Source organism: Anomaloglossus baeobatrachus, chromosome 8, assembly GCF_048569485.1.
Source record: "Anomaloglossus baeobatrachus isolate aAnoBae1 chromosome 8, aAnoBae1.hap1, whole genome shotgun sequence".
NCBI lineage: Eukaryota > Metazoa > Chordata > Amphibia > Anura > Aromobatidae > Anomaloglossus > Anomaloglossus baeobatrachus.
Genome location: NC_134360.1, coordinates 233,400,391 through 233,427,652, shown reverse-complemented (window position 1 = coordinate 233,427,652; position 27,262 = coordinate 233,400,391). Strand labels below are relative to the sequence as shown.

The 27,262-nt window shown below is 49.2% G+C and overlaps 1 protein-coding gene across 3 annotated transcripts in view; it reads left to right on the top strand.

The window, feature by feature from the left end:
- Window positions 1-27,262, top strand: part of LOC142248924 (phosphoglucomutase-1) — a 119,099-nt gene that overhangs the window by 90,818 nt on the left and 1,019 nt on the right. For all 3 annotated transcript variants that reach the window (XM_075320356.1, XM_075320354.1, XM_075320357.1), the window contains 8 exons: window positions 6,199-6,345; window positions 9,375-9,500; window positions 10,957-11,147; window positions 11,712-11,866; window positions 21,853-21,968; window positions 24,060-24,195; window positions 26,410-26,593; window positions 26,776-26,910. In XM_075320356.1, the coding sequence (XP_075176471.1) occupies window positions 6,199-6,345; window positions 9,375-9,500; window positions 10,957-11,147; window positions 11,712-11,866; window positions 21,853-21,968; window positions 24,060-24,195; window positions 26,410-26,593; window positions 26,776-26,910 (1,190 nt within the window). The remainder of the gene's footprint in view (window positions 1-6,198; window positions 6,346-9,374; window positions 9,501-10,956; window positions 11,148-11,711; window positions 11,867-21,852; window positions 21,969-24,059; window positions 24,196-26,409; window positions 26,594-26,775; window positions 26,911-27,262) is intronic.

Genomic DNA, 27,262 nt, shown 5'->3' with positions numbered 1-27,262 from the left:
CACGTCAAACCGCATGTTTTTCTGTGGGTTGTTCCCTGCGGTTTTTGACCAATATCTATGGCAAAATCCGCATGTACCTGCGGAAAAGAAGTGACATGCTCATTTTTTTTGCTGCAGAAAACCTGCAGCAAAAGCTGTTGGTGAAAAAAAACGCAGTGCGCGCACAGGGCCTAAACTTATTTTGTCACAACCAACAATCTTTGCAGAAATGCAACATGGCGCCTGAACTGGGAAAAAACATTTCTTTATTGTTCCTTATGGGAGACCCAAACCATGGGTGTATAGCTACTGCCTCCGGAGGACACACAAAGTACTACACTCAAACGTGTAGCTCCTCCCTCCGGCTATATACACCCCCTGGATGACAATCTACCCAGTTCATTGCTTTGTGTTTCAGGAGGTCACACACACTTGCATTCTCTGATATTTTTCATTTTTATTTTTAAAGATTTGGAAGAAAAGCGGGTCCAGTCTGGACTCCCGGCATGTCCCTTCACGCCCCACTCTGCGGGGTGCTGTTAAGGTTGACTTTAATAAGGCTGGAGCCTTCACATGCCGAGCTCCTTCGCATCCTCTGTCGAGGCTCTGTTTGAAGTGGGAGCCATCACGGTCCTCTCTGCTTGCAGGAGGCCGGCTTCATCCGCAGCCCTGTCTGGTCCCTGCTGGAAGGAGCGTTTACCCCCCTCTCCAGGGACATGGCCCTGCGTCTCAAGAGCTAAGTATTGAGACGTTTTTCAGGGGTCCCGGGTACTTTTATTTGGGGGACAGTATGTGTTGTAACTTTACTGTAAATTTCGGCCGGTTCTGGGAGTTTCCTCTGAGAACCGCGCCGAAGGTGCCTGCTGCTCGGCCGCGTTTTGAAATCTAGGCCCCGGCTTCAGTTTGGGCCTAGTTTCGTTTTCGGCTCCCTGCATGTTTTGCATACAGCGCCGCCCACCGCCCGGCCAGCAGAGGGGAGGACTCTCCTCTCTGGAGAGATGTGCCCTCCCCTGTACCTCGTCCTGTATCTCTCTGCCCTCCGTTTTTCCCGCTCCTGGGCTTGTACACGCCCCCCTCCTCCTCCCAGCGCCATTTTCTCAGCGTTCTTACACTGGACGGCGCTGGGAGCTGCAGCTGTTGCTGTTTTGGGAAAGCTGTCGCTTCACTGGGACTTGGAGCTGTGGAATCCGGAGGGCACACAGAGAGTGGTGTGGTAAGCCACAACCTCTGGTTGTGGGCTTTTTATATACACTTTCAGGCATTCTACAGGAGTGTTTTATTGCTGCAGAGCCCCCCCATCAGCAGCATGTCTGTCACCCGGAGCATGGCTGCAAACATGTATGCTTTTTGCACTGCATGTAAGCGCATTCTGCCAGAGCCGAGCACATTCCCACATTGTGATGCCTGTGCTAATATGGTTGTGTCTCAGCCTGGAGCCTCCTCAGGGGCTCCTCCAGCCGCTCCAGCCCAGGTGGCTGATCCCCCGGCTTGGGTAGCATCTTTTTCACAAGCTATTTCCCAGTCTTTTGCCGACTCCATGGGGCAGCTGTCCCGGACACTGCTGTCTATGCATCAGCCCCCCCCTCAGAGTGTCTCTGCTGCTCAGAGCTCTGCGGAGCCCTCAGAGCATGTTCTAGGTCCCAGTCCCCCTAAACGGAGACGTAGGGACCCTTCTCCTCCCTCGTCCCACGGCTCTGATTCACGTGCCGACGTGCAGGGCGAGGGGGATTCGTTTACTGTGGGCTCAGACGCTACTTCTATGTACCCCATTGATTTGTCTGAGGGTGATGCGGATGTTAGTGACTTGATTGCGTCCATTAACTCCGTTCTGAACCTCTCTGGTAGAGGTACACCAGTTTACCTCACCTAAGAAAGCTAAAAGTATGTTTTTTAACCACTCCAGCTTTCAGACCACTGTTAACAAGCCCAGGGCCTGTCCTGACAAACGCTTTCTGAAGCGTAGTTCAGATGACCGTTTTCCTTTTCCACCAGAGGTGGTTAAGGAATGGGCCCAGTCCCCAAAGGTAGACCCTCCGGTGTCCAGAATCTCAGCCCGCACAGTCGTAGCTGTGGCTGATGGCACTTCTCTTAAAAATCCCACTGACCGCCAGGTTGACCTTCTGGCCAAGTCTGTATATGAGGCGGCAGGAGCCTCGTTCTCCCCGTCTTTTGCGGCAGTATGGGCTCTTAAGGCAGTCTCTGCCTCTCTGGCGGAGATGCATTCCCTCACCAGGGACTCTATTCCTGAGATGGATGCCTTAACTTCTCAAGCTTCGGCTTTTGCATCCTACGCCATGTCTGCCATCCTGGAGGCTTCTCACCGCACGGCGGTGGCCTCCGCTAACTCCCTCGCGATCCGCAGGATCTTGTGGCTTCGAGAGTGGAAAGCAGACGCTTCCTCTAAGAAGTACCTTGCGAGTCTCCCTTTTGCTGGGTCCCGGCTGTTTGGAGAACAGCTGGATGACATAATTAAGGAAGCTACTGGCGGAAAGAGTACTTCCTTGCCGCAAACTAAGGCCAGGAAACCGGTCCAGAGCAGGAACCAATCGAATTTTCGTTCCTTTCGTTCCTCTAACTGGTCAGCCTCTAAGCCCTCGACCTCGTCCACTACCGCAGCCAAGGATCATAAACCCAACTGGCGCGCAAAGCCGCGTCCTCAAAAGGCCTACGCCAGCAACGTCCTTGGTCGGTGGCAGGCTCTCCCACTTTGGCGACGTGTGGTTTCAACACGTCTCCGATCAGTGGGTGTGGGATATCATCTCCCACGGCTACAGGATAGAATTTTCTTCCAGCCCGCCAAACAGATTTTTTCTGTCCACCCCCCCCTGCTCCAAAGCCGCCGCCTTCTCTCAGGCCGTGGCATCCCTGCAGGCCAACGGTGTAATTGTTCCGGTTCCCGCCCGGGAACGGTTCAGCGGTTTCTACTCAAACCTCTTTCTAGTCCCCAAAAAGGACGGTTCCTTCCGGCCCATCCTGGATCTCAAGCTTCTCAACAAGCACGTTCAGGTGTGGCACTTTCGCATGGAATCTCTGAGATCGGTCATTGCCTCAATGACCCAAGGAGATTTTCTGGCATCCATCGACATCAGAGATGCCTATCTGCATGTTCCTATTGCGGTTTCGCACCAGCGTTGGCTACGCTTTGCAATCGGAGAGGAACATTTCCAATTCGTGGCTCTCCCCTTCGGCCTAGCCACGGCCCCTCGAGTATTCACCAAGGTCATGGCAGCAGTGGTTGCGGTCCTGCACCTCCAGGGGTTGGCAGTGATTCCTTACCTGGACGACCTTCTAGTCAAGGCCTCATCCAGTGCAGACTGCCAGCGGAGTGTCTCGCTCACTCTCGCCATTCTAGTCCAGTTCGGGTGGCTTGTCAATTTGCCCAAGTCCACTCTGATTCCAACCCAGAAACTCGAGTACCTAGGGATGCAATTCGAGACTCTGCCGGCACTTGTGAAGCTGCCCTTAGTCAAACAGCAGTCTCTTCGTCTGGCGGTACGCTCTCTGCTGAGGCACCGCCGTCATTCCATCAGACACCTCATGCGGGTGCTGGGTCAGATGGTGGCGTCAATGGAAGCGGTTCCCTTTGCTCAGTTCCATCTGCGTCCCCTGCAGCTGGACATTCTCCGCTGTTGGGACAAGCAGATCTCTTCCTTGCACAGGCTGGTGGCTCTGTCGCCACAAACCAGGAGCTCTCTTCAGTGGTGGCTTCGGCCCCTCTCTCTGTCACAGGGACGCTCCTTCCTGACTCCGTCCTGGGTAATCCTCACCACGGATGCCAGTCTCTCCGGTTGGGGAGCAGTATTTCTCCATCACCGAGCACAGGGCACTTGGACTTCGTCCGAATCAGCTCTCTCAATCAATGTGCTGGAGATCAGAGCTGTGTTTCTAGCTCTCCTAGCCTTTCACCACCTGTTGGTGGGCAAGCACATCCGAGTCCAGTCAGACAACGCGACAGCGGTTGCCTACATCAATCACCAGGGCGGAACTCACAGCCGTCTGGCGATGCTGGAGGTTCAACGAATCCTCCAGTGGACGGAGGACTCGAAGTCCACCATATCTGCAGTCCACATCCCAGGTGTAGAAAACTGGGAGGCCGATTATCTCAGCCGTCAAACCGTAGACGGCGGCGAGTGGGCCCTGCATCCGTCAGTGTTCAAATCACTCTGCCGCAAGTGGGGCACTCCAGAGGTAGATCTAATGGCATCCCGGCACAACAACAAGGTTCCGGTTTACGTGGCTCGCTCCCACGATCCTCAAGCCTTCGCAGCAGACGCACTGGTTCAAGATTGGTCTCAGTTCCGTCTGGCCTATGTGTTTCCCCCTCTAGCGCTCTTGCCCAGGGTTCTGCGCAAGATCAGAATGGAGGGCCGTCGAGTCATGCTCATTGCTCCGGACTGGCCCAGGCGAGCGTGGTACCCAGACCTGCTCCGTCTGTCCGTAGAGGTGCCGTGGCGTCTCCCGGACCGCCCAGACCTTCTCTCTCAAGGTCCGTTCTTCCGCCAGAATTCTGCGGCTCTCAGATTGACGGCGTGGCTCTTGAGTCCTGGATCCTGACGGCTTCAGGCATTCCCTCTGAGGTCATCTCCACCATGACTCAGGCTCGGAAGTCTTCCTCGGCCAAGATTTACCACAGGACTTGGAAAATTTTCCTGTCCTGGTGTCGTTCGTCCGGCCATGCCCCTTGGCCGTTCTCCTTGCCGACCATCCTGTCTTTTCTACAGTCCGGTCTACAGCTAGGACTGTCCCTCAATTCCCTTAAGGGACAGGTGTCGGCTCTGTCGGTATTGTTCCAGCGGCGTATCGCCCGACTGGCTCAGGTGCGCACCTTCATGCAGGGCGCATCTCACATCATTCCTCCTTACCGGCGGCCCTTGGATCCCTGGGACCTTAATCTGGTCCTCACGGCCTTACAGAAACCCCCCTTTGAGCCTCTCAGGGAAGTTCCCTTGTCTAGACTTTCACAGAAAGTTTTTTTTCTAGTAGCCATAACTTCTCTCAGGAGAGTTTCGGATTTGGCTGCGCTCTCTTCAGAATCCCCCTTTTTGGTGTTTCACCAAGACAAGGTGGTTCTTCGTCCGACTCCGGACTTTCTCCCTAAGGTGGTGTCTCCTTTCCACCTTAACCAGGACATTTCATTACCTTCTCTTTGTCCGGCCCCGGTGCATCGCTTTGAGAAGGCGTTGCACTCCTTAGATTTGGTGCGGGCGCTCCGAATCTATGTGTCACGCACCGCTGTTTTTAGGCGGTGCACATCTCTTTTTGTGCTAACCACTGGTCAGCGCAAGGGTCTCGCTGCTTCTAAACCGACTCTAGCTCGTTGGATCAGGTCGGCTATCTCCGATGCCTACCAGTGTTCTCAGGTGCCTCCCCCGCCGGGGATTAAGGCGCACTCGACCAGAGCTGTCGGTGCCTCCTGGACTTTCAGGCACCAGGCTACGGCTCAGCAGGTTTGTCAGGCTGCCACATGGTCCAGTCTGCACATTTTTTCGAAGCACTACCAGGTGCATGCTCATGCTTCGGCAGATGCGAGCTTGGGCAGATGCATCCTTCAGGCGGCTGTCGCCCATTTGTGAAGTTAGGTTTTGCCTACTTCTCAGTTGGTTTATTTCCCGCCCATGGACTGCTTTGGAACGTCCCATGGTCTGGGTCTCCCATAAGGAACGATAAAGAAAAAGAGAATTTTGTTTACTTACCGTAAATTCTTTTTCTTATAGTTCCGACATGGGAGACCCAGCACCCTCCCTGTTGCCTGTTGGCAGTTTTTTGTTCCGTGTGTTTCACCGGCTGTTGTTAGTAGACAGAGTTCTGGTCTTTCCGAGTTTTACTCTTTCTCTACTTATGGGTGGATGTCCTCCTTCAGCTTTTGCACTGAACTGGGTAGATTGTCATCCAGGGGGTGTATATAGCCGGAGGGAGGAGCTACACGTTTGAGTGTAGTACTTTGTGTGTCCTCCGGAGGCAGTAGCTATACACCCATGGTTTGGGTCTCCCATGTCGGAACTATAAGAAAGAATTTACGGTAAGTAAACAAAATTCTCTTTTTTACATAATTGTCATGCAGCTTTTTTTTATGCAGATTTTGAGTGCAAAAAATAAAAAAAAAAAGAATTCTGTGTTTACACAGTTGTTGCTGGGGGCTGTTGGGTCAGATAAGGTTTTGGCAGGTGCTGTATATAACGAAGGGTCACTCCGTGATAACCACTCTCATGTTTCCTCCAGGTCCCGCACCCGAAGCCATCACTGACAAAATCTTCCAGCTCAGTAAGACCATCGAGGAATACGCTATCTGCCCCGACCTGAAAGTCGACCTTTGCACCATCGGGAAGCAGCAGTTTGATCTGGAGAATAAGTTTAAGCCATTTACAGGTGAGTTTGGGGCGACCTCCATCCTTGTCGCTTCGCTCGCAGTTTCCTCGCAGTTTCCTCGCAGTTTCCTCGCAGTTTCGGGCCTTTTGCATGCCGCTGCGTTCTGCGCTGTTCTTACTGTCAGATCTGACGACGGCTACAGGTACAGATTTGGGTTGTTACTATGTTTTTCTAGATTTTTAAACTTTTGGCATAGGAGTTTTGTAGTCTGATCTCTAGTGAAAGTCCAAAACCGCTGGTGTGCACTGTAGCGGCTCCGATGGCGTCGCTCCTGCGTCCTCTGCTGGCTTTCAGATCTCCGAACACAAGACTTTTCATATTCAGGCAGAACTCGTGTGCCAAGACTGTGTTCTGTGACTGAACCACCCGGTCACAAGGGTTTCTTCCTCACCATGTCAGCTCGTCGCCAATCAGATGATCCCCCAGGGGTCTGAGCACATGCTATAACCCTATTGATGATCCAACATGAACAGGAGTGGAGTAAAGGGCCGGCTTCCTGAATATTTCTGGTGGCCAATACCTGACCAGGTGACTGCAGGGGGCTAGTACCCAAGCCAGCCTCTCCAGGTATGTGGTCAGGTCTTGTCTCTCTGTAAAGGGAAAGACTGGGTTGTGTGCACTGGAAGACTAGCAGTCTATTGAGACCAACGAAGCCTCAACTACCAGCCCTCCTAAAGAGCGCCACAATCAATGAATGCGTGCTTGTTCGTCAGGTGCGATGAATTTTAATCCGACTTATGAATTGTCGTTCTCAAAAATTAGGAGAGAAGAAACTGATTTTGTGCCGCGCTAAAAACCACAGATCCAGTAGATTAAAAAGACTTCCTTTTTATTTGTACAAGTCTACGTGTTTCAGAGACATATCCGTCTCCTTCATCAGGACAAAAGAAATCATGTCCTGATGAAGGAGACGGATATGTCTTTGAAACGCGTAGACTCGTAAAAATAAAAAGGAAGTCTTTTTAATAATAATAATAATAATAATAATTAATAATTATTCACTTATATAGCGCTATCAATTCCACAGCGCTTTACATACATTGGCAACACTGTCCCCATTGGGGCTCACAATCTAAATTCCCTATCAGTATGTTTTTGGAGTGTGGGAGGAAACCGGAGAACCCGGAGGAAACCCACGCAAACACGGGGGGAACATACAAACTCCTTGCAGATGTTGTCCTTAGTGGGGCTAGTACCCAGGACCCCAGCGCTGCAAGGCTGCAGTGCTAACCACTGAGCCAATCTATTGGATCTGTGGTTTTTAGCGCGGCACAAAACCCGTTTCTTTTCTCCTAATTTTTAGAACGTTCTCTCGGGGCCACTGCTTACCACTAGACACTCGCAAGCTTGTGAAAGCGGTTGTGACTGGCACAACCTCACCAGGTGAGTGTATTTTTTCATATCAATTCCACCCCCATACCGGGTAAGACCCTAGTTGCGCTTTTTTTCCCCACCACTGAATTGTCGTTCTCGGCAGCACATTCTTGCGAGTAAACCGCACAAGTGCTGCCGATAAGATTTGTCACGGCCGTCTCTTTGTATTAGGAGACTTGTGACAGATTTAGGACTTTTCCATTCTTGACTCTCATTGTTAATCTGGATTCCTTTCCTTTGGTGGTCGTAGGATTAATGTCAGTATTCCTTGCCAGCAAACAGGCTAATTACCAGCTTGGGTGTTTCCGGTTTGGGACCACTCCCAGTCCCTATATATGCCCTCTGCTATCAGCAGAGGGTGCTGGTTATTTTCTGTGCCATTGGATGATGGTGCTAGAGGTGGAAGACGCTACTGAAACTCTCTCGGGAAGTTGCTGTGGTGGCTGCAGTCTTAGACGGGCTTTACACGCTGCGATGTCCAGCGCAATAGCACCCACCCCCATCGTACATGCGATATATGGTGTTTGCTGCTGTAGCGAACATTATCGCTACGGCAGCTTCACACGCACATACCTGGTTGGCGACGTCGCTGTGACTGCCGAACAATCCCTCCTTCAAGGGGGGGAGGTGCGTTTGGCGTCACAGCGACGTCGCCGCGACGTCACCAAACGGCCGGCCAATAGCAGCGGAGGGGCGGAGATGAGCGGGACATAACATCCCGCCCACCTCCTTCCTTCCGCATTGCCGGTGGACGTGGTAAGGAGATGTTTGTCGTTCCTGCGGTGTCACACACAGCGATGTGTGGTGCCACAAGAACGAGGAACAACATCGTACCTGCAGCAGGAGCGACGTTATGGAAATGAACGATGTGACACAAATCAGCGATTTTTGTCACTTTTGCGCTCGTTCATCGTCCCACCTAGGCTTTGTGATGTCGCTACCGGCGCAGGATGTGCGTCACTAACGACGTGACCCCGACGATATATCAGTAGCGATGTCGCAACGTGTAAAGCCCCCCTAAGTGTTTTCCCCCCTGTCTGTCTTCCTTATCTGGTGCGTTTGCAGTGCAGCGGTGGGGCTAGACTCTCTTACCTGCCCACTCACTAGCCAAGGACTATTGTAGAGTTTTTCCAGGACTTCAGGTTCCTGCTCGGCGACAGGTGAGGAACCTGTATAGGGACTAGCAAAGTACAGCAGCAGGTAAGTGGAGGAGGGTTCAATCTTCCCTCTCACTAGTCCTAGGGCCTTCTGTTGTTAGTATCCCCGGTGTACCCCTTGTTTGTCATGGTGTTACCCCTGTCGTTGAGTTTTGGCTCACGCCGGACTCTCCCGTAGTCTGTGTCGTGACAAAGATCAAATCTATGTGCCCAGAACGATCTTATTACCCGTAATTCTGCATGCATTGAACGTTCATCAGCCTACCTTCACCGTCCACAGAACGATCTCAGTCTACGATCATTTAAATATCTGGATCTAGAGGCGAGAAATAAACCAGCGTCTCCACTGTCAGATCCGAGTAATGTCAGGATAGAAAATGCTGTTACCTTTTGTGTTTTCCTTACCTATTTCATGCAGACTGATCTCCGCTTTAACATGTATTACGTTTCTGATGATCTCGCTCTGACGTCTTATGTCTTCGTCTCTTTGACTTGCAGTGGAGATCGTGGACTCGGTGGAGGCGTACGGGAACATGCTGAGGAACATCTTTGACTTCAGTGCCTTAAAAGAGCTGCTCTCCGGACCGAACAGACTTAAGATCCGAATTGACGCCATGCACGGAGGTAGAAGCCTTGAGATATGTTAGGTTCCTATATGGTATTAAAGCTGTGCTAAACTGAGGCTGAAGTAGGGGCCCCAGAGTAAACAGGTCTGGGGCCGCTTTAAGAGGTAGTGACTTTATAGGAAACTAGCTGTACTACCCAGCTTCACCCGGGTTAATAACTGCTGTTAACAAAATAGAATGTATTAACAAAAATGTATTCTGCACACAAAAACCACAAAACAAATAGATATAAATGTAATTATAATGTCTGTCTCCCCCTCTGTATATATCTCTGTCTCTCTCCCTGTGTCTGTCTCTCTCCCTGTGTCTGTCTCTCTCCCTGTGTCTGTCTCTCTCCCTGTGTCTGTCTCTCTCCCTGTGTCTGTCTCTCTCCCTGTGTCTGTCTCTCTCCCTGTGTCTGTCTCTCTCCCTGGCTGCATTGTGACACGCCAACATTCCATATAAGGGTATGGCTGTGCATTCTTCTGAAGTTCTGGCTGCACTGTGGCTCCCAGCTCCATTCGCTTTAATGGAGGCAGATTTTTTGGCGAATAACTGTAAAGCACAGGGTTAAAATTTCCCCTCAAAACATAGCCTATGACGCTCTCGGGGTCAAGACGTGTGAGTGTGCAAAATTTTGTGGCTGTAGCTGCGACGGTGCAAATGCCAATCCCGGACATTCACACACATTCACACACATTCACACACATTCACACACATTCACACACATTCACACACATTCACACACATTCACACACATTCACACACATTCACACACATTCACACACATTCACACACATTCACACACATTCACACACACATTCACACACATTCACACACATTCACACACATTCACACACATACACACACATACACACACATACACACACATACACACACATACACACACACACAGCTTATATATATATATATATATATATATATATATATGTGTGTATGTATATGTATGTATATGTGTATATATATATGTATGTATGTATGTATGTATGTATGTATGTATGTGTATATATATATATGTGTGTATATATATGTATGTAATGTATATGTGTATATATTTGTATGTATGTATATATTAGATGGGGAAGGATATTTGTCTCCCTCTCCTGTCTGTCAAACTGCATTCAGGCATACCAGAGGGTGGACTTACAGGTAAGAGCAAGCTGAATTATTGGACAATGCATGCTGGGAGTGAAAGTGAGATCCAGCACCTATAGTGCAGGCAGGAGGCTAATGAAGAACCATCCACCGAAGAAGTGTAGATGGCCAATTAGAGTAGGAGTATCAGGAGAATTCCTGAATCTACTAGGTGGGTATGCGCACAAAAATCAGTTTTGCATTGTTGCAGGCGATACGTGGAGGTTTTGGGTGTTAGGACGGGTGCACCTATAAGTCTTAATCAGCTTTTGATATTGTAAGTTCTGATGTAGTAAATTTATATCTCTGTTCTTGAACAGTTGTTGGACCTTACGTGAAAAAAATTCTTTGCGAGGAGCTCGGCGCCCCGGCAAACTCTGCGGTAAACTGCATTCCCCTGGAGGATTTCGGGGGTCACCATCCTGACCCCAACTTGACCTATGCATCTGAGTTGGTAGACACGATGAAGACCGGAGAACATGATTTTGGCGCCGCCTTTGATGGAGATGGGGTAGGTTAGATCACATTGGGGGATTGTGTCATTGTAGGTGACTTCCAGGAGAAACTGAGGGGGATTCAGTCAGTCGGCGGGTGACAAAAGAATCAGCCATATTACAGATAACATGGCTGACATTACTGGTCGGCAGGTGGCTACTTCCTGTCCAGTGACCGGGTGACTGAAGGATCAGCTACATTAGAGATAATATGGTTGACAAAGCTGTCCAGCAAGTGGCTACTTCCTATCCAGTGACCGGGTGACTGAAGGATCAGCTACATTCGAGATAATATGGCTGACAAAGATGGCCGGCAGGTGGCTACTTCCTGTCCAGTGACCGGGTGACTGAAAGATCAGCTACATTAAAGATAATATGGCTGACAATGCTGGCTGTCGGCTACTTCTTGTCCGGTGACCATGGGACAATAACCTTAGCCCCAGTAGGGATAATGGCGGTGGTATCAGGCAGGGAGCTGTGTGCAGTACAAACAGCGCAGCACATGACACAGTCCGCTCTGACTTCTCCATGTTGCTTCTTTTCTCTAATTTACGCTGGGCTCTTTTTCTTCTCGTCCTCAGGACCGGAACATGATTCTCGGCAAAAACAGCTTCTTTGTTAACCCTTCGGACTCTGTGGCTGTGATTGCAGCTAATATCTTCAGTATTCCTTACTTCCAGCAGACTGGTGTACGCGGATTGGCAAGAAGCATGCCAACCAGCGGAGCGCTTGACAGGTACCATTGTCGTGGGATTTTCTCGGAAACTAAAGTATTTTTTTTATTTTTTGTCTTTTTTAGAGAATAGTAGTTAAAAAAAAAAAATAGCCTCTGCACCAAATACAAAATGTGAAGGGTTCGTAGTTTCCATTACATCCATCCCCTCCCCCACTGATGGAGAAATGCGATGTGTATGGGATTATTGAGGACTCTTGGCTTCTTTAATTTTCCCCTATTTTATACTCTAACACAAGGTCAAAAATGATTAAATCTGAATCTTTTCTCCACCCCTTTTCCTTCCATTAATTAGAAATGTGAACACATTTTTGTAACCTCTAATTTCTAGGCTGAGATATGATTCATGGAGTTTACAGGGCCAGACCATGAGGCTGCACCACTGAGGCTCTGAGCACATTAACGCCTTCATGACCGGCGAATTTTTGCGCTTTCTGTTTTTTTTTCGGGGGGGGGGGGGGGGTTTGATTCTTCCGGGAGACGTAATTTTTATTTTTCTGTCAATATGGTCATTTGAGGGCTATTTTTTTTTTTTTTTTTGCAGAACGCACTGTACTTTTAAATGAACATAAGGCTGTGTCCACGGTAGAATGTACCTGCGGATTTTTCTGCATGAAAATCCGCGACTTTCGCGGCAAATCCGCACCTTTTTTTTTTGCTGTGGATTTACCGCGGAATTGCCGCGGATTTTGATGCGCATTTTTTTTTCCCCCCCATTCTATAGCCAAAATCCACACCAAAATCCGCAACAATAATTGACATGCTGCAGATTTTTCCGGATCAAAATCCGCGGCAAATCCGCCACGGAAAAATCCGCAGCATGGACACAGCATTTCCAAAATGCCATTGAAATGGCTGGGAAGTGCCGCTGCTGCAGATTTTCAGGAAATCCGCGGCAAAATCTGCGAGAAATCCGCAGCGTGGGCACATGGCCTAAGAGTTTTTTACCATATAGTGATCTGGAAAACAGCAAAAAAGTTCCAAATGCGGAAAAATTGCAAAAAAAGTGCGATTGCATGATTATTTTTGAGATTTTATTCACATTGTTCACTGTGGTAATATTGATGAGTTGGTGTGATGCTTGAGGTCGGTGCGAGTTTGTAGACACCAAACATGAATAGTTTTACTTTTATCTAAAGGGTTAAAAAAAAATCAGACGTTTGTCTGAAAAAAGTGGTGTGCGTTTTGTGCCATTTTTCGCGTCCCGTAGCGTTCTCATTTTTCGGAATCTATGACTCAGGGATGGCTTATTTTCTGCATCTCAAACTGATGTTTTTAACGGTACCATTTTTTGCGCAGATGCTACATTTTGATTGCCTGTTATTACATTGCGCAAAATTTGTGGCGACCAAAAAAACCGTAATTTTGGCATTTGGAATCTTTTTTTTGCCGCTACGACGTTTACCGATCAGATTAATTGATTTTATATTTTCATCGGGCATTTCTGAACGCGGCGATACCAAATGTGTGTGTATATGTTTTATTTTAACTCTTTCATTTTTAATTTATTTATTTTTTTTAATTTTTTAAAACTTTTTTTTTATTTTTTTATTTTACTACCGTAGTACCACTAAGGGGCTCTAAGGATCAGCAGTCTGATTCTTTTCTTCCGATCAGAGCAGCACCGCTCAGACCAGGAGAAATGATGTAAGATTACTAGTAGCCCGCGGTCATTAAGGGGTTAAGGTGCAGTGTTATGACATCCAAAGAGTTCAATTTTGGTCTCATCTGTTCAGATATGTTTTCCAGCATTTCTCAGCCTTGTCTATATGTTGCGGAGTAAACCTTAAACACTCTTGAACCTGCTTGTTGTTCAGCAGTGGAGTCTTGTGTGGTGAGCGTGCGTACAGGGGCGTGCATACAGGCCATGGAGGGGGAGTGCATTACTTATTTTCTCTGAAACAATTGTACCTGCTGATTCCAGGTCTTTCTGTAGATCTCCACAGGTGATCCTTGGCTCTTGGACAACTCTTCTGATAATTATTCTCACTCCTCTTTCTAAAATCTTGCGAGGGCACCTGGTTGTGGCTGTTTTGTGGTGAAATTATGTTCTTTCCACTTCTCGATTATGGCCCTAACAGTCACTGAAACCTTCAGCAGTTTAGATTTTTTTTTCTGTAACCAGTGCCATCAGTATGCTTTGCAACAATAAGGTTGCTAAGATCTTGCTCTCTCACGAGCAGGGTTGTCTTTTTTTTTTTTTTTTTTTTGCTCTAATTATAGTATTTTCTATAAGTGTTACTTGTTTGTATATGAACCTCCTAAATTGTATAGCGCTGCAAAATATGTTGGTGCTATAGAAATAAAGATTTATTATTATTATTATTATTATTATTATTATTATTATTATTATTATTATCTTGAGAATGCTCTCTGGCTTTATACATCATGAGATGTTTCTTGTGTGACACCTTGGTAATGAGTCACCTTTAAATATTCTCAGTTGAATCAGCTGATATTATTTTTCACTTAGTGGCAGCATAGTTAACATATATATATAATACCGTATTTCTTTGTCGCTCCATTGGGAGACCCAGACAATTGGGTGTATAGCTTCTGCCTCCGGAGGCCACACAAAGTATTACACTTTAAAAAGTGTAACCCCTCCCCTCTGCCTATGCACCCCCCCGTGCATCACGGGCTCCTCAGTTTTATGCTTTGTGTTGAAGGAGGCACACATGCACTCATGCTCCCATTTTAGTCAGCAGCAGCTGCTGATTTATATCGGATGGAAGAAAAGAGGGCTCTAACAGGGCTCCCGGCATGCTCCCTTCTCACCCCACTAAGTCGGCGGTGTTGTTAAGGTTGAGGTACCCATGGCGGGTACACAGGCCGGAGCCACATGCCATTTTCCTTCCCCATCCCTTAGGGGCTCTGGGAGAAGTGGGATCCTATCCGGTCATCCAGGCACTGGGACCGGGCTCCATCCGCAGCCCCTGTGGGATTCTGACGGACAGGAGACTGAGTATCATCAGGGACAGGGCCCTGCATCTACAGGTACTCTGTGTCCCCTTGGGGACGGTGCATGGAGCACCTTGACCTCAGACGCTGCAGTGACTGCGGTGTTGGTATGAGACCGGGACTACCGCGCCGACCGCGCCTGCTTGCCGGCCGCGGTTTTAACTTTAGTCCCCGGCTTTTGCGGCCTAGTGCCTTAAACTCCCGCCCCCGGGCCTGCCAGTCAGGGGGAAGGGCGGGACGGTCGGTCTGACGCCGACAGTGAGGGCTGGAGCACACTTGGCTGTCCTCCGCCCCCTCACTAATCACTCTGGGGCACCAGATTCCCGCACTTTTGTAGTTACACCCACGGCTCCCTCCTCCCCTGTGAACGCCGACAGCCATGTTTTAAGCACATTCTGCCGGTGGAGGACTTCTGGCAGCACCTCTGGGAGCCCCGAGGCAGGGAATCTGGTGGCCACACACTGCTTGAGCGGTCGGTAAGCCAGTTGCCTTCTTCCCACCGGTGCTGGGCCCCCTAGAGTGCTGAACTGTGTATATATATATATATATATATATATATATATATATATATATATATATATATATATATATAATATATATATATATATATATAATTATATTTGTATACATTTTCTCGGTTCGGCTGTACTGTTAGCTTGTGGCTATATATCCCTCAGTGATCACTCTCCTGGGAGACTACAGCATGTCGTTCACAAGGAGCAAGGGTGCCAAGACACAGGGTTATTTTGCAACCTGTACCTCTTGTGCGGCTATGCTACCTTCAGGTTCCACCTACCCTCACTGTGAGCAATGCTCGGGCCATGTGGCACTCGCTCAGCCGGAGCCTGGGGCACTGGTGGGACCCTCGGCCCAGGTAGAACCGCCGGCTTCCCCTGTCCAGGCGGCAGGGACAGAGTTTGCAGCTTTTGCTGAGAAACTCTCTGAGTCACTTTCACAATACATGGCTCAGTCTATGGACAAATGGTCTGCTAAGATACTAGAAGCTTTGCAGTCCAGACCGGCCCTTACACAGGCCCCGGGCACTGCGGGATTGCCCCCAGGCCCCTCTCGGTCTGCGACGAAGCGTGCTCCTGGGGTGGCCTCTAGTTATTACGTGGAGGACTCCGGCACGGACCGCAGTCCCAGACCGGCTAAGCGGGCTCGCTTAGAATCTTCCCCGACTTCATCACGCTGTTCGGGGTCTCAGCGTGAGGACTCTCTAGAGGATGAGGCGGAGGTCGCAGCCCAGGACTCTGACCCTGACGTTGCTCTCAATCTTGATACACCTGAAGGGGACGCCATAGTAAATGACCTTATAGCGTCCATCAACCAGGTGCTAGATCTTTCTCCCCCAGCTCTACCTATAGAGGAGTCGGCCGCACAGCAGGAGAAGCACCAGTTTAGGTTTCCCAAACGTACTCGGAGTGTTTTCTTCGATCACTCTAACTTCAGAGATGCTGTCCAGAAGCACAGGGCTTTCCCGGACAAGCGCTTTACTAAGCGCCTTACTGACACACGTTACCCCTTCCCCTCTGACGTAGTTAAGGGTTGGGCTCAATGTCCCAAGGTGGATCCTCCAGTCTCTAGACTGGCGGCTAGATCCGTAGTAGCAGTGGCTGACGGTTCAACGCTCAAGGATGCCACGGACAGGCAGATAGAGCTCCTAATGAAATCCATCTATGAAGCCATAGGCGCGTCCTTTGCCCCAGCCTTTGCAGCAGTGTGGGCACTCCAGGCTATCTCAGCTTGTCTGTCTGAGATTAATGCGGTCACCCGTACCTCTGCTCCGCAAGTAGCGTCTTTGACTTCTCAGGCGTCGGTATTTTCATCCTACGCCATGAATGCTGTCCTGGACTCTGCTAGCCGTACAGCGGTAGCATCCGCCAATTCGGTGGCAGTCCGCAGGGCCATGTGGCTACGCGAATGGAAGGCAGACTCTGCTTCCAAGAAGTTCTTGACAGGTTTGCCCTTTTCTGGCGACCGATTGTTTGGCGAACAATTGGATGAAATTATTAAGCAATCCAAGGGAAAGGACTCGTCCTTACCCCAGCCCAAACCAAAGAGACCTCAGCAACGAAAAATTCAAGCGAGGTTTCGGTCCTTTCGGCCCTCAGCCAGGTCCCAATCCTCATCGTCCAACAGGCCACAGAAGAGCCAGAGAAACTCTTCTGCATGGCGGTCTAAGTCACGTCCTCCAAAGACCGCCGGAGGCACCGTCTCCAAGGCGGCCTCCTCATGACTTTCGGCCTCCCCAAACCGCATCCTCGGTCGGTGGCAGGCTCTCCCGCTTTTGCGACGCCTGGTGGCCACATGTCCAAGACCGATGGGTGAGGGACATTCTGTCTCACGGTTACAGGATAGAGTTCAGCTCTCGTCCTCCGACTCGTTTTTTCAGAACATCTCCGCCCCCCGAGCGAACCGTTGCACTTTTTCAGGCGGTGGACACGCTGAAGACAGAAGGAGTTGTGATCCCCGTTCCCCTTCAGGAACGTGGTCGTGGTTTTTACTCGAACCTGTTCGTGGTACCAAAAAAGGACTGTTCATTCCGACCCGTTTTGGACCTCAAATTGCTCAACAGACATGTGAGAACCAGGCGGTTTCGCATGGAATCCCTCCGCTCTGTCATCGCTTCAATGTCCCAAGGAGACTTCCTAGCATCAATCGACATCAGGGATGCCTATCTCCACGTCCCGATCGCTCCAGAGCATAAACGCTTCCTGCGTTTCGCCATTGGGGACGAACACCTTCAGTTTGTGGCACTGCCTTTCGGCCTGGCGACAGCCCCACGGGTCTTCACCAAGGTCATGGCATCCGTGGTGGCGGTCCTACACTCTCAGGGCCACTCGGTGATCCCTTACTTAGACGATCTCCTAGTCAAGGCACCCTCCCGGGTGGCATGTCAACACAGTCTGACCGTGGCTCTGGAGACTCTCCAGAGGTTCGGGTGGATCATCAATTTCCCAAAGTCAAAATTGACTCCGACCCAATCACTGACTTACCTCGGGATGGAGTTTCATACTCTCTCAGCGATAGTCAAGCTACCGCTGGACAAACAGCGTTCGCTGCAAACAGGGGTGCAATCTCTCCTTCGGGCCCAGTCACACCCCTTGAGGCGCCTCATGCACTTCCTGGGAAAGATGGTGGCAGCAATGGAGGCAGTTCCCTTTGCGCAGTTTCATCTGCGTCCACTCCAATGGGACATTCTCCGCAAATGGGACAAGAGGTCGACGTCCTTAGACAGGAACGTCTCTCTTTCTCTGGCTGCCAAGACCTCTCTTCAGTGGTGGCTTCTTCCCACTTCCCTGTCGAAGGGAAAATCTTTCCTGCCCCCATCCTGGGCTGTGGTCCCGACGGACGCGAGTCTGTCAGGGTGGGGAGCGTTTTTTCTCCACCACAAGGCTCAGGGAACCTGGTCTCCGACAGAGTCCTCCCTTCAGATCAATGTTCTGGAGATAAGGGCAGTGTATCTAGCCCTAAAAGCGTTCCATCGGTGGCTGGAGGGCAGGCAGATCCGCATACAGTCGGACAACGCCACGGCGGTCGCGTACATCAACCACCAGGGCGGCACTCGCAGTCGTCAAGCCTTCCAAGAAGTTCGGCGGATTCTGCTGTGGGCGGAGGCCACAGCCTCCACCATCTCCGCGGTTCACATCCCAGGCGTAGAAAACTGGGAAGCAGACTTTCTCAGTCGCCAGGGCATGGATGCAGGGGAATGGTCTCTTCACCCGGACGTGTTTCAAGAGATCTGTTGCCGCTGGGGAACGCCGGACGTCGATCTCATGGCGTCTCGGCACAACAACAAAGTCCCGGCATTCATAGCACGGTCTCAGGATCACAGAGCTCTGGCGGCGGACGCCTTAGTTCAGGATTGGTCGCAGTTTCGACTGCCTTATGTATTTCCTCCTCTGGCAATGCTGCCCAGAGTGTTGCGCAAGATCAGGTCCGACTGCCGCCGCGCCATCCTCGTCGCTCCAGACTGGCCGAGGAGGTCGTGGTACCCGGACCTGTGGCACCTCACGGTGGGTCAACCGTGGGCGCTCCCAGACCGACCAGACTTGCTGTCTCAAGGGCCATTTTTCCATCTGAATTCTGCGGCCCTCAACCTGACTGTGTGGCCATTGAGTCCTGGCTCCTAGCGTCCTCAGGGTTATCTCAAGAGGTCATTGCCACTATGAGACAGGCCAGGAAACCAACGTCAGCCAAGATCTATCACAGGGCTTGGAGGATCTTCTTAGCCTGGTGCTCTGATAAGGGGTTTACCCCCTGGCCGTTTGCCTTACCCACGTTTCTTTCCTTCCTTCAATCCGGAATGGACAAGGGTTTGTCTCTCGGCTCTCTCAAGGGACAAGTATCGGCGCTTTCCGTGTTTTTTCAAAAGCGTCTAGCCAGGATTCCGCAGGTCCGCACGTTCCTGCAGGGAGTTTGCCACATAGTCCCACCTTACAAGCGTCCGCTGGAACCCTGGGATCTCAACAGGGTTCTACGGGCTCTTCAGAAACCACCTTTTGAGCCGCTGCGGGATGTCTCTCTATCACGTCTTTCGCAGAAGGTGGCATTTCTAGTGGCAGTTACATCACTCCGAAGAGTGTCAGAGCTTGCAGCGCTGTCATGCAAAGCCCCCTTCCTGGTATTTCACCAGGATAAGGTGGTTCTGCGTCCGGTCCCGGACTTTCTCCCCAAAGTGGTGTCCCCTTTTCATCTCAATCAGGATATCTCCTTACCTTCATTTTGCCCTCATCCAATTCACCAATGTGAAAAGGATTTGCATTTGTTAGATCTAGTGAGAGCACTCCGGCTCTACGTGTCTCGCACGGCGCCCCTGCGCCGTTCAGATGCCCTCTTTGTCCTTGTCGCTGGCCAGCGTAAGGGGTCGCAGGCTTCCAAGTCAACCTTGGCTCGGTGGATCAAGGAACCGATTTTTGAAGCCTACCGTTCTTCTGGGCTTCCGATTCCTTCTGGGCTGAAAGCCGATTCTACCAGAGCCGTGGGTGCGTCCTGGGCATTGCGGCACCAGGCTACGGCTCAGCAGGTGTCAGGCAGCTACCTGGTCTAGTCTGCACACTTTCACGAAACACTATCAGGTGCATACCTATGCCTCGGCGGATGCCAGTCTAGGTAGGCGAGTCCTTCAGGCGGCGGTTGCCCACCTGTAAGAGGAGGGCCGTTGTTGGCTCTTTTTATCAGGGTATTCTTTTACCCACCCAGGGACTGCTTTTGGACGTCCCAATTGTCTGGGTCTCCCAATGGAGCGACAAAGAAGAAGGGAATTTTGTTTACTTACCGTAAATTCCTTTTCTTCTAGCTCCTATTGGGAGACCCAGCACCCGCCCCTATTCCCTTCGGGCTGTTGTTCTTTTGTGTACACATGTTGTTCATGTTCAATTGTTCTTTGGTTCATGGTTTCAGTTCTCCGAACATCCTTCGGATCGAATTTACCTTAGACCAATTTATAAGTTTCCTCCTTCCTGCTTTTGCACCAAAACTGAGGAGCCCGTGATGCACGGGGGGGTGTATAGGCAGAGGGGAGGGGTTACACTTTTTAAAGTATAATACTTTGTGTGGCCTCCGGAGGCAGAAGCTATACACACAATTGTCTGGGTCTCCCAATAGGAGCTAGAAGAAAAGGAATTTACGGTAAGTAAACAAAATTCCCTTCTTTTCGGATTATAACACACACTGTTCCTCTCAAAAATTTGGGGGGAAAGTGAGTGGTGCGTCTTAAAATCTGAATGTAGCTTACTGGAGGATTGTGGAGAGGGGTAGCAGGAGCAATGCTGTGGTGGCGGCTGTGGGTGATGAAGGCTCAAATAATGTGTGCCCGGAGCTGGCGCATGCGCAGAAGGAACTCTCGACTCAAGACCTCATCTGGGCAAGACCATTGATCTTCCAGCAGTGGACTTAAGGAAAATGGTGCTCGGAGGTGGCGCGTGCGTGAGAACTCAACCTGCACACGCGTCGCTCTGGGCGCCATTATTTGAAGCCCTCGCCGCCCGCAATCCCAGCACAGCCACGACCAGTTTCTGGAACAGCATCTGGGGCAACCGCCGGCTGCACCACCGCTGACACCCCCTCCACTCCGGTCAGACACCACCGGATATTAAGACTGACCCCATGAGAAGCCCCCTGTACTCCAGATTTGTGGGGGTCTCTGTAGCTGGACTTTTCCCCCGTATAGATGATAAATGTTGGAGCCCGCACTACACCTGGTTGAATGGGAAAAGTAAACAGTGTCCTCAGTAGTGCAGCCTCTAATTTGGGCCTATAACATCCAATGATTGCATCTCCTGATACAATCATTGGATTGTATAATACAGGATGTAACTCAGGTACAGTGCAGGATCAGTAATGTAATGTAGGTACACAGTGACTGCACCAGCAGAATAGTGAGTGCAGCTCTGGAGTATAATACAGGAGGTAACTCAGGATCAGTAATGTAATGTATGTACACAGTGACTGCACCAGCAGAATAGTGAGTGCAGTTTTAATCTACATGAAGGAGCCTTTTCTGTCCCCTTCTGGGCGACGTCCTCTAATTTCACATCCACTTCGCGGTCCCCGGAGCCGGGGGACTGTGCGTCTCGTGTCCTCATACGCACGTTGACCCCATTTTAATGATGCAGTTTCCACGCCATGAAAAACATGTCAGATTGTGACATTTAATAAATACGAGCGCCCGGATTAGAAGCGATGTGACAAGTGAGACACGCACGTCCTTGTATTCCGCCTCCGTCCCATGACGACGGGGAAAATTAAAAGTTGTGAGAAAGCAGAGGCCGGGATTTGTGAGTCCATAAAACTTTAAAAACTGCTCGTGTTTATTACATGTGGTGTCGGTGCATGAAGCCTTCCCTTTCATTAAAAAAATATATGAATTAATAACACTCTGCAAGATGAAGTTAAAAAAAATCCTCCGAAGCTTAATTAGAGCGAGCGACTCCAGCGCGCAGAGCGGAGCTGTGAAAACCATAATCCAGGGCTCTCACTCTATATATACTGTATATTTATATATTTTTTTTTCTTTTTTCTAGAGTGGCGAAAGCTACAAAGATCGCATTATACGAGACTCCGACCGGGTGGAAATTCTTCGGAAATTTAATGGATGCAAATAAACTCTCGCTGTGCGGAGAGGAAAGCTTCGGAACCGGTAAGATCCAATCCTGAGGTCTGCACAGAAAGCGGAAACTGGCGGAAAACCAATCCATATCGGAATAGCGGGGGTCTCACAGCTCTGCTGACATATAGGGGCGCTGATCACTTGTCCCGAGAATCGGGCCCCCCACCAATTTAATTATAATGGCCTATTGTAAGCACTGATCATCAGATTTCTAGAAGCCCTGGAGAACCCCAGTATTAGATCAGATGCAGGTTTATAATTTACAGATAGAATTAATTAGATTAGAGAGTGCAGCTCTGGAGTATATAGTACAGGAGGTAACACAGGATAAGTAATGTAATGTATGTGCGCAGTGACTGCACCAGCAGAATAGTGAGTGCAGCTCTGGAGGATAGCACAGGATTACTATAGGATACGTAATGTATAATGTACACAGTGACTGCACCAGCAGAATAGAGAGTGCAGCTCTGGAATATAATACAGGAGGTAACTCAGGATCAGTACAGGATTAGTAATGTGTGTGCACAGTGACTGCACCAGCAGAATAGTGAGTGCAGCTCTGGAATATAATACAGGATGTAACTCCGGATCAGTATAGGATCAGTAATGTATGTGCACAGTGACTGCACCAGCAGAATAGTGAGTGCAGCTCTGGGGTATAATACAGGATGTAACTCCGGATCAGTATAGGATCAGTAATGTAATGTATGTACACTGTGACTGCACCAGCAGAATAGTGAGTGCAGCTCTGGAGTATAATACAGGATGTAACTCAGGATCAGTACAGGATAAGTAATGTATGTACACAGTGACTGCACCAGCAGAATAGTGAGTGCAGCTCTGGAGTATAATACAACACAGGATGTAACTCAGGATCCGTAGATTTAGCTGACTTTTATATGTAAATTGTAAATAAGTGATCAGACTTGTTCTCCAATAATATATACAGTAACATTTCTGTATTGCGGCATCAGTGCAGCCCAATCGGTCATAGTTAGAGGATATAAACCGGTTGCTCCAAAAAAATGTTCCCACACAATCTGTTGCTATATTTGGTTTATAGTCCGGATTTTGCTCGTTGGTTTTCTGCTCAGGCTTTAGCGTCTGTAAATACAGATTATATTGCAGTTCCGGATTATCAGATGTCAGATTAGAGGCCCTGTTTCGTAGTAAACCGCCTGGACATTTCTGTAATGCTTGGTTGGATCCCATATGTCCTGCGCTCAGGTTGGTGCTGGTATAATAAGGTGCCCGGTCAGAGGCAGGATGGCGCCCGGTCAGAGGCAGGTTGGCGCCCGGTCAGAGGCAGGTTGGCGCCCGGTCAGAGGCGGACGCACACTTCCCCTACGGCCGAGACCTCTTCTATGTAAACATTTGGTTTGGCGGCCGCAGTGCGGGACTTTTTTTTTTTTTTTACGTCTTATTATTTTACAGATGTACAAATTAAACTCTGCATTTTCTATGGCAATGTGTGGGAGCCGTCGGCTGCCGATGACCGGGGCCGCGCCGTCCTGGGGCACAGAGGAGTAATTAAGTTATTATTGGAAGCGATTTTTGAGGTCTATTTTTAGCGCGGCAGCGGCCCCCGTTCTCCCCGCGGCCTCGATTCATTACAGATGTCTGATGTCATTACCCCAGCGGCCACTTGGGGGCAGAATTATTTACTATAAGTAAAGTCCATAACTGCAATACGAAAAACGGAAGCAGGATATACTTTCCTGAAATACTCTGTGCTGCTGGGGACCATATTTTATTTTCTTACCCACTAGTTTCCGGTACTGAGCCCTCTGTGATACGCAGCCGTGTACAGGTCACTCTCTCCACAAGATCAGCACAATCCTCTCCTGAAATACTCTGTGCTGCTGCTCCCATCACAGGTGGATGGGTCACAGCCCAGCACTCGAGGTCCTGTCCTTAACGTCCATTCATCCTGATGAGGAGTAACCAGACACTCACAGGGTTGCAAAGTACAAGCCGGCAGCCGGGAGCCCCCTGTACGGTGCAGGTGGTCCAAATAAACTTCTCAGTATGTCCTTGGCCTCTAGCTCCTGAACCGCTCCTTGTGCAGTGTGTGTCCGTCTAATCTATGACCACAAATGATCACTGCTTCCATTGTGACAGGGTCGGATCACATCAGGGAAAAGGACGGACTGTGGGCTGTGCTCGCCTGGCTATCAATCATCGCTACACGCAGACAGAGCGTAGAAGACATCCTGAAAGATCACTGGCAACAATATGGACGCAACTTCTTCACCAGGTAAGTTCAAACCCTGCCCTTCAACTGCATTATACTCCAGAGCTGCACTCACTATTCTGCTGGTGCAGTCACTGTGTACATACATTACATTACTTATCCTGTACTGATCCTGAGTTACCTCCTGTATTATCCTCCAGAGCTGCACTCACTATTCTGCCAATGCAGTCACTGTGTACATACATTACATTACTTATCCTGTACTGATCCTGAGTTACCTCCTGTATTATCCTCCAGAGCTGCACTCACTATTCTGCCAATGCAGTCACTGTGTACATTCATCACATTACTGATCCTGTACTGATCCTGAGTTACCTCCTGTATTATACTCCAGAGCTGCACTCACTATTCTGCTGGTGCAGTCACTGTGTACATACATTACATTACATTACATTACATTACTGATCCTGTACTGATCCTGAGTTACCTCCTGTATTATACTCCAGAGCTGCACTCACTATTCTGCTGGTGCAGTCACTGTGTACATACATTACATTACTGATCCTGTACTGATCCTGAGTTACCTCCTGTATTATACTCCAGAGCTGCACTCACTATTCTGCTGGTGCAGTCAGTGTGTACATACATTACATTACTTATCCTGTACTGATCCTGAGTTACATCCTGTATTATACTCCAGAGCTGCACTCACTATTCTGCTGGTCCAGTCACTGTGTACATACATTACATTACTGATCCTGTACTGATCCTGAGTTACATCCTGTATTATACGCCAGAGCTGCACTCACTATTCTGCTGGTGCAGTCACTGTGTACATACATTACATTACTTATCCTGTACTGATCCTGAGTTACCTCCTGTATTATACTCCAGAGCTGCACTCACTATTCTGCTGGTGCAGTCAGTGTGTACATACATTACATTACTTATCCTGTACTGATCCTGAGTTACATCCTGTATTATACTCCAGAGCTGCACTCACTATTCTGCTGGTCCAGTCACTGTGTACATACATTACATTACTTATCCTGCACTGATCCTGAGTTACATCCTGTATTATACTCCAGAGCTGCACTCACTATTCTGCTGGTGCAGTCACTGTGTACATACATTTCATTACTGATCCTGTACTGATCCTGAGTTACCTCCTGTATTATACTCCAGAGCTGCACTCACTATTCTGCTGGTGCAGTCACTGTGTACATACATTACATTACTTATCCTGTACTGATCCTGAGTTACCTCCTGTATTATACTCCAGAGCTGCACTCACTATTCTGCTGGTGCAGTCACTGTGTACATACATTACATTACTTATCCTGTACTGATCCTGAGTTACCTCCTGTATTATACTCCAGAGCTGCACTCACTATTCTGCTGGTGCAGTCAGTGTGTACATACATTACATTACTTATCCTGTACTGATCCTGAGTTACCTCCTGTATTATACTCCAGAGCTGCACTCACTATTCTGCTGGTCCAGTCACTGTGTACATACATTACATTACTTATCCTGCACTGATCCTGAGTTACATCCTGTATTATACTCCAGAGCTGCACTCACTATTCTGCTGGTGCAGTCACTGTGTACATACATTTCATTACTGATCCTGTACTGATCCTGAGTTACCTCCTGTATTATACTCCAGAGCTGCACTCACTATTCTGCTGGTGCAGTCACTGTGTACATACATTACATTACTTATCCTGTACTGATCCTGAGTTACCTCCTGTATTATACTCCAGAGCTGCACTCACTATTCTGCTGGTGCAGTCAGTGTGTACATACATTACATTACTTATCCTGTACTGATCCTGAGTTACATCCTGTATTATACTCCAGAGCTGCACTCACTATTCTGCTGGTCCAGTCACTGTGTACATACATTACATTACTGATCCTGTACTGATCCTGAGTTACATCCTGTATTATACGCCAGAGCTGCACTCACTATTCTGCTGGTGCAGTCACTGTGTACATACATTACATTACTTATCCTGTACTGATCCTGAGTTACCTCCTGTATTATACTCCAGAGCTGCACTCACTATTCTGCTGGTGCAGTCACTGTGTACATACATTACATTACTTATCCTGTACTGATCCTGAGTTACCTCCTGTATTATACTCCAGAGCTGCACTCACTATTCTGCTGGTGCAGTCACTGTGTACATACATTACATTACTTATCCTGTACTGATCCTGAGTTACCTCCTGTATTATCCCCCCCCCCCCCTTTCCCTTCCACTTTACAGATATGACTATGAAGAGGTTGAGTCCGAAGGAGCCAACAAAATGATGAAGGACCTGGAGACGCTGATGTTTGACCGCTCGTTCTCGGGGCAGAAGTTCTCTGTGGGGGAGAAGGTTTACACTGTGGAGAAGGCGGATAATTTTGAGTATAGCGATTCAGTGGATGGAAGTATTTCCCGGAACCAGGTGTGTTACGAGGTCGAGCACCAGAGTTGGGGTCACACGTGTCCAGCGTGCAGCGGTCGGGGGATGCTGGAGTCGTAGTTGTGAAGTTTTTGTTGTCTCTCTCCCTCTTTTTGCAGGTTTTGGTGTTTCTTGTGCCCCTCTCATGTCGTCTTATTAAACATTCTTCTAATCTCTCTCTGTAGGGATTAAGGATTATCTTTACCGATGGCTCCCGTATCATCTTCAGACTGAGCGGTACCGGCAGCGCCGGAGCAACTGTACGATTGTATATAGACAGCTACGAGAAGGACGCCCCCAAAATATACGAGGACCCTCAGGTGGGTACAGTAATGAGCGACTTCAGAGCTGCACTCATTATTCTGCTGCTGTAAAGTCGACTGCCTGGATTTCTATGTAAAGTATAGTAATGAGTGGGAGCCACACGGAGTCCGGCCTCGTCCTTACTCTGGAGAGCGCACGGATTGCCGTATGTTCTAGCGCACCCAGAAATGGCCGCATGTAAAGGTCCTGACGTTATGCGGGGTGTTCAGTGCCCGCTCTCTCCGGGCACGTAGGGTGCAGCGCCTCCATGGTGTTCCTGCCGCTGCCCTCTCCGTCTCCAGCCTCCGTGCACTCAGTCACCTGCAAATCCTTCATTTATTGCCTATGAATGTAGCGGTAATGACTTGG